The sequence below is a fragment of the Opisthorchis viverrini genome (assembly GCF_000715545.1).
Source record: "Opisthorchis viverrini unplaced genomic scaffold opera_v5_122, whole genome shotgun sequence".
Classification (NCBI taxonomy): Eukaryota; Metazoa; Platyhelminthes; class Trematoda; order Opisthorchiida; family Opisthorchiidae; genus Opisthorchis; species Opisthorchis viverrini.
Window position 1 is genome coordinate 497,280 of NW_008751780.1, and position 8,223 is coordinate 505,502.

The following is an 8,223-nucleotide window of genomic DNA, read 5'->3' on the forward strand; positions in this document are numbered from 1 at the left end:
TATATATATATATATATATATATATATATATATGGTGGGCTGCTATCCGCTTCGGGACTGGCGTGTCATATCGCACGCTGCCGACGGGCACCCGCGCACAATGCTAAATGCGAAAACCGTCTGGGTTGAATGGCATGTGGATCCAAGTCACCTCTATGCAACCCTGAGGGAATAAGATCACAGGGTAAGCAGGAGGGGGCAGCTCTAATGCCATGCTCTAATGCATGTTCAACTGATGGCTGATAATGCCAATTCAAGTGAATACGGTTAATATGGTGTATGCAAAGGGTTGTGTCATAACCATCACCACTCTGGAAACGCAGTTAGCCAGTGACCACCATCATTCAGCTGGGTCGGTACAACAATGATCATAGAGCGTCACCTCTGGCACCGTTATAAGCTCAACACTCGGGGATATTCTTAAGTTTATTGAGGGTATCTTGCAGATGAAAAAACAAGTACGCATAAACAGAATACGATAGAATGTACCAACTCAATCCAGTGCAGTGTGGTAAAATATACTGCAATATATGAATTAACTTTTGAAATAGCAAGAAAAAACAGTCCGGTAACCAAATGAGAACCTCGGCATTGAAGGACCGCTTAAGATCCTGTTAGGTTGCGGCGGCCTTCGCAGCCATACGGATGATACTTGCATCGTGGAGAAAACATTGTCTAATGACCCGCAACAGATGGGATGCGTCCGAGGCACACACAAACGGCTGGCTATTGTTAGACATTGGTCAGTTCGGTGTATACAAGGAGAAAGCCACTCCCAGCATTTCTGTATGCTCAAGGTTCTGGAGCGTCCGGAACACAAGCGGGGTCTGTTGATACCAATCTGAAAAACCTAGTGTCCGGCTCAGGTAGACTGGGGCTGTATTACTAATGGCCCGAACACATTGTACATAGTAAAGCGTCCCACTCATCGTTCGATATGACTCCATCCACACGACAATTATAACTTAGTCGGCCTTGGTGTACAGAATCATTCGGTGCGCACGCTATTTTAATTGGTTTTGGTATACACAACGATGGCCACGGAAGGTCCTTTTGGCGCCCTCACAGACCTGGCCATCTGGTAACCTCAGAGAGACAAGGCGGATCTGATAAACTTACTTCATCCGCCGGCGTTTCGCCGACGGACTGCCGTGTGACTGCTTAACCCTATGCATTCAGCACAAACGCCGCCGCAGTCGTCGCAAATCCAGCTTGTGCAGCCTCCGGGTTCAACAATTCTGATGACATTCGTGTGTCTTGCACGCTTGAGATGTCTGGCTTGAAGGTGGTAGGTGTCGGATTGACACACTTAAATTCGTGTAATTTTTCTGCAAGCCATCCTACTTTATGCTTCTTCCTTCCACTTCACGAGATCCACGTTAGCACCTTTTAGACTTTCAGCCAGTGTCCTGAAGGTTCTATCTGTGAGTGTCCCATTTCTTCATATCCACCTAACCATATTATAGCTGTTTCGGAATCCTGTCGCAGTTCATTTGCCAAACATGATCCTGCCACCGCAGATGCTAAAATGCTACCCTTCTACTTATTTCGCCAATAGCCGGATAAACTAATTGCACTTGGGTTGTCGCGTCGGATTCTGAAGTTGGGAATTTCGATCTTTGATGGAAGATTGCATTCATCTGAAAGATATTTTTAGGGTTACTTTAGGAAGGTTTCTTGGACTACGTATTGTAAGATTAATCTTGATATACGTAGTTTGTACTGCAAAGGATTTGATGATAAATCCAGATTCCGATGAGTTTACCAAAGAAAACAAAACTAAGAAAAACAAGTGCGCTAAAAACTCTCTTCAGTCCATCAAGTAACCTAAGGTGTTTGCTTTAAATTGATACCCAACGTAGCAGTGAAGATAACAGAGATCCCGTACCAGGCATGATATGTCTCCGTTTGGAGACAAGCTCAACAGAACATGGCTGACTATTTGGCCCAAAAGAGTTATTTTCTCAAACCGCTGAGGATTATTTTGAAATTCCCCACAGGATGGTTACTGATAACGGATCTTGCACGTTACCTCTAGAGACAGGCTCTCCTTAAGTTGCCAGATGCCCCTTTCCCCTCGACCGTCTGTTCCTTAGAATAGATGGTGTAGGTTACAACAACTAACCACACTCTGTATTGGCCTGACTGCATTGATAGTGGTTTCTAGTTGCAGAATACCTGGATATCTGTGACATTTTGCACCAAAACTGCTTCCTATTTTACCAGCTTTACTGTGTAAATTCATGGCATTCGAAAGTATCAAGGAGCTCTTTTGGGTTTATTGTTTTCTCCAATTATTATTGCCATCAGGATTCTGTACGCTTACTGGTACTCTTGTGTCTAGCCGAAGGTACCGTTTAGTTCAGCTTATCCCTTCAACCAGAAACCTCGAGCAATTGCAATTTGTTTCGGTTTATCAGAAAACCTGGACGCCGTAAGTTCAAGAATAGGGATAAGTAATGGATTGAATGTTGAGGATAATCGAACGGACCGGGTAAATACTAGTTGCGTGGCCCAAACCTAGCAGATGAAACAAATTAACGTCGTTGTTCCATACCAAGCTCCTGGATTAGGTTTTGTTTACGCTGCTTCATTTTCCAGTAAACAGATCCTACGGGAAACTTGACTTAACCAGCGAGGTTACTTCAGTCGCGCAAGCACTAGATTTGTTACAGGGAGTGATTCTTCGCAGGATTCGTGGGCAGCGTTGTAAAGTGCCAATAGGTAAATTTCCTTTTCGCCTGAAGCGCATACCTTTGTACATCAGGAAAACTGCTATGTTGAACAACCAGCTTTTCACCGATGAGCTAACCACGGAGTCGCTAAGGGGCCTAAGTTGATCCGGACATTCGCCACTTTGGTAGCGTCGTCATCCGGAGAGGTACAAGCACCAGAATAAGTTGATTTATCAACGGATTCTAGAACTTCCAACACCATGAATAGGTTCGGTGTTGCATTCACCTAGCTTTGGAGTAGCATCTTGCACTACACCCCGAAGTACGTTAGAATTTTTCAGGTTATTCAGCGTATTTTGTATTTGGGCGGAATTTTTTCGAGCAATGCGATATCGCTTGCACACCCAAGATAATTAGGGTCTCTCTCCCAAAATAATATCCACCCCAAAGAGAATAGACAAGTTTAAGGCTCCATCTATAATACGTTTGATCTCAGAAATGGCTGGGAAGTACGATTATGGGCAAGTCTGAAGAACACTAGTTCTTCCATTGGAATTAGGAGGATATTCGCTGTAGATTTACACGTGTCCACAGGATTAGGACTATAGAGTTAGAAAAAGTGTGAAGAGCTAAGGCGCAATTTTAGATTGCATGCATCGCTACGAGACTGTTTGGTTGGAGCTTCTTTCCATTACAATCGCTGTTGATCTTCTGTGTGGCGGTAGGAGGACAAAGTTATGGCTAGTGTACCTGAGATCTGGACACAACTTTGCTTGGTCTTCGTGGTACTGACTTTCGCGGATGCCTGTGAGACACATGTGACAGCTACAACCACTGTACGACAGGTACATGGTTCTTACAGCTTACAATGATGATGATAATGTCTTAGAACCAAAGGTTGCATAAGTGAGCTGGTGTTTGGGATATAAGGTTTTAATGCTTTTTGGAGAATCTCAGCAGCAGTACAGAGAAACCTTTAGCACCCCTTTTGCCTTCCAAGTGCCAGCATGGGTTGCGCCACTCAGTGAACAAGATTTTTTCCCTTATTATTCACCAAAAAACGGCCGGATTTGTCGTCTTACTGAAACTACCAAACGTTCAGTACTCATAGGCAAGGCCAATAAACGTAAGTGCATTCAAAAGTCGGTGGAGGGGCGAATTTGAATACTGCACTATCTAAGCCTGAACTTGGCATAGGCTTGTATAGATTTGCTCGCACTCATCGTTGCTAGAAATTTGGCGGATATCTTTTCAAAAAATTTACACTTATCAAAATGATGAACACAGTTACAATGGCCGAGCTTTATCCTACACTGCCACCTAAAAAACTGTGGGATTTGGTCGCTTAGACTTCGGTATATTCGTATAAAACGAAGTCGTTTTCCACTTACTTTGCTGCCCAAGTACTTCATGAATTTACCCAGTAGAACGACACTCATGAGTGGGTACAGCGTATGCCAGTATGAAAAAACAAAAGTAACTCGTGTGTTAAGAGCCACAATAAACCGCTGTGAGCACTCTCAAATATCGGATAAGTATGCACTCATTTCTATCGGGTTCATCAAGTAGCCTGATTGACACAGCGCATCCTTGAATACGTTGTAACAGGTCAACATCCCAGATTGTTTCATCCTTTTACCTGATACAGAATCGTCCGGCTAAGTTTCATTTAGAATGGGGAATTGTTCAAAGTCCACATTGTTTATTTTTATCAAGAAATTATTTACGTTGGATGTCCCAGATTTTTGAAATCGCGACAAGATCTTCGGTGAACTTCCGTAGTAGTCCGGTAGTCTAAATCGTTCGTGCATTTTCACTCCACGAAAGCCCCAATTGGGTGACTTGAGATGGCGTGACCTTCACGAGCTCCTGTCGTGCAGCAGACATGACAACGCCTATTTCAAAAACATCCTAACCATGTTTGTGTGAGTGATGTTTTAGCAACTTCATAGTGTCATATCAAAGTATAAACTAACACAATTTGCGTCGGGCTGATCGTCTGCTCGTTTGTATCACCAATCCCATAGGAATGGGACAAATATCGTTTAAGCAAAGATCCGCAATTACTGTGGCAGCATCGTCACATTTACATTATAATGGACAAGATTATTATTATTTGGGCGTAAATCGTTACTCATAAATTTGCTGAAAACTCTTCGTCCATCATAAATGAAAGTTTCAACTGGATTCAGTTGGGCCTGTCGTCAAAACGAAATTCGTGTGTAATTGAGGGTATTTATCGATATTATTATTATTGTTATCGTTATTACGTTACGTCCATCAGAACAGTTATTTTAACATGTGCCGTCATAAAATATTTGGAGATGGAATTTGGATTCACGTTCGTAATGATTGTGACCATATGAAGATACCGAAGCTCAACTGATGTATAAATATGACTTCCTCCTCGGCTTTATCCACCTCAGACTCACACACTCAGTTTTCAAGTTCAGTGACGAAGTGATAATGCTTCCATAAAAAGCATACGATCATCACTGTCCTAACAATGGCTTTAGCATATGGCTTTCTGAAATTCCGCATTATCTGCAAACACACCTAATAGTTGGAGACATTTCGAAGGAGTTGTAGGAAAAATTAATCAGGAAAATTGCGAGGCATGAAACCAGTTGCAAGGGAATTTATACAGATTAGGTGGGATCTGAAGCCCCTAAGGTCTGTTTGACTGGTTGTACGATTGAACCGGGTGAGGAGAAACGGGTGCTTAATTTCCATTCGATTGTTTAATATACTCACAGACTTTATTTCTGCTTAGAACTAAGCAAGTCGTGTCTCAGTGTGGGGTGTTCTGCGTGATTTACTTGAAGGTGGGTGAAAAAGAAAGGCAACCTCTCATCCGAGTGCCCCAGAAAATAATGAAACTTTGTATGGGCTGAATGTTCAACTTCTTTCGTTATATTTTCCCCAAGTGACAGTGGCACACACAAAATTCCGCTGTTTCTAACTTCCACTGCTTTTTCTAATTCTTCGAGCTTCCATATCTTCAGCTTGTCTTCAATCTTGAGACTACAATCCAATCAACACTTCTGGCTTCTTCGCGCTGCATCTTATTGTCTACCTGGAGTTACAGATTTCTCAATTTGTTCAGGACGTTAGATCGCTTTGGGGTCCAGTCTAGTATGTGTTTCTGCTTCGTTTTCAGAAAGGCCTGATGGAAACCTGAGTCCATTATGCCCCGAGTTTCTTACCGTCGTCCAATTGTTCGTCTCGTTTGACTCGTATGAGAGGAGTCAGTTTGTCTGATTTGTGTGGTCTTCCTTCCTTCTGGTACACGAAATCAGGTTGGTGTACAAAAACAGATGGCCAAATGGTCACAAAACAGAGCATGGTTCTAGTTTGCAGATGCATTCAATGCAGCAGCACTCACTCAAATTAATGACGAAAGGTCTATCTTCTGAGAGACTTAACCTTTTCAAAAGGACTTGAGGGGCCGGGTAAAGTTGGTCGATTCCAGCAGTATCTACACAACCTTTCCCGCTCAGCCTGGGTCGTAACCAAAGGTTTTCTACCTGTCCCATCCTCTAAGTTGAGAATAACCGCTTGCTCCCTTACCAAGCTTCGAGTTTCCTATGGGATTTCCTGTACGGAGTTGTCTTAGAAAAATATTTACCGTAGATGGCACCGTAGTGATCATTGTGACTTTACGGTCGAAGTCCAACGTGGCCCACAGGACAGCTGATAGTGCCATATGTCATCCATTAAGATCAATTAATTGCTTGCTGCTCTCTCCCATACCGTTTTCAGGCTTGAATAGGTGTACTGGAAAGTGGAAATGAGAGACATCAAGCGGAACTCTTAGATCCTTTCAGTGAAAAAAGAAACCCTTCATATATTCTCGCCCTTGTTCAAACTGAATTAAAACATCATGCATTGAAAATTAGTCGCTTACCAGCAGTGGTTTTTGTCGCGATTGAATTGAAGAAGCGTCTGATTGCCAATTAATATACCAGTTTCCCCAGGTGGGTATAGGACTGATAATTCTTTCAGACAGCGGAACAAGTACTTAGGATCTCTTATTTCTGACTGCACATCGCCCCGCTGTGGACTTTGGTGGACTGCCGTAAACCTAATCAATGCAAGTTGAGTTCGAAACTCCAATTCCCTCAAAGACGAATGCATTTCATGTAAAAAACATGTAGAAATACGCAATCCACAGAACTTTATGTCTGACTACCCTGAAAACCCTATTCGTGAGAAGTTTTCTGTTCTTCACTTCAGGTTGAACACCTGGACGTTTATGAGCTCGACCTGAAGATTTTCCAGCAACAGGTAGGCTGGGTGAGTCTTCCGGAGACCGGTAAAGTCTCATTTTCCAAATATAGCAATTGATACACCTTTGCAGCAGGAACGACTTTTGACAATATCCTCTCCGAGTTTACTCGATGACGAATAGTCCGGACGAAATGAGGTCTTTTCTGACTCTCTTTCCCATGCTTCTGTCGTTCCCGCGCTTTCTTTTGTAACCAACTGTAAAACAAGTAAAACAGTTAATCAGTGAATTCTTAGTAACCAACTTAAAACAAGTAAAACAGTTAATCAGTGAATTCTTACAAGGTCAAGCTTTTTGAGGAAAATACCGTGTTCATACCGAGGTACTTGACACCGATATTGAAGATTGAATGTGGGTCTGTGTGGATCGTTACACCAACAGAGATTTTGTTTTGGAGCTTTCGCTGCCGGTTCTAAACCTGTGCATTAGGTTAGCTTGGAAACTCTATTCCGGTGATTATTAACCTCAGAAATCCTATGTATGGTATTTAACCTAACGTCGAATGCACGGTTAATGTCCTCTTAATCATTTGACGGATAGCAGATGGCAGAGACATGGCAAACTGAATCCTCAGTTAGGATTTCGTCCTGTAAGTGAATCCAATCTGCGCTGGAAAGCTGAGAACAACTGTGCCGCTGTTTCACCCTTATTGGATATTATAAGCAGTGCGCATCTCACAAAACTCCAGGGAGTTCCGATTTCATGGTTTATGAGATAGAAATCTGAGCAGTTAACTCTTCAGTTTTCAGCGGCTGATCAGCACTGTGGTTACCTCCCACTTAAGCAGGATATTTCATCACCCATCCTTCAATCACGGAAACCACCACGTGGTTATATATTGTCTGACTTCGCGAGTGACGACTTCTCATATAGGATGGCTTGGTGTTTGCTTTCTGGTGCTCCTAAAAGTTGTGGAGCTGACGCTAAAACGATTCAGTGTTATTTCAGCGATAATCTCCAAGCTTTGCTTGATAAATGCACCGTTGATAGCAGTGATTACACTCAATTCCCAGATATATGAAGCGTGTAATACGAAGGTAAATCCCTCGACAGTGAACTCCGAGTGTACCCCAGAAACGTTTCCACTCGACTTATTTTTCGCCACTCAAACATCTTCCCCCCTGTGGCTGCTGAGTTTTTGTAAAGCAAACGTGGAATCTTGAAGTTTAAATTCATAGAAAATCCATTTCTCGGTTCAAAAATTAGCTGTAAAAAATCTTTCTCATTATGTGCCACAGTATGGTGTACCAGTGCCCCCGT

General features: G+C 42.7%; 1 protein-coding gene across 1 annotated transcript in view; it reads left to right on the forward strand.

Annotated features, from left to right (window-relative positions):
- The window catches only part of T265_06141 (hypothetical protein), a gene marked incomplete at both ends in the record, with an annotated part of 21,352 nt that extends 13,368 nt beyond the window's left edge, over positions 1-7,984 (forward strand). Inside the window, 3 exons of the mRNA XM_009171334.1 lie at positions 1,180-1,288; positions 6,912-6,962; positions 7,682-7,984. Of these exons, the coding sequence (XP_009169598.1) occupies positions 1,180-1,288; positions 6,912-6,962; positions 7,682-7,984 (463 nt within the window). The remainder of the gene's footprint in view (positions 1-1,179; positions 1,289-6,911; positions 6,963-7,681) is intronic.
- Between the last annotated feature and the right edge of the window lie 239 nt (positions 7,985-8,223).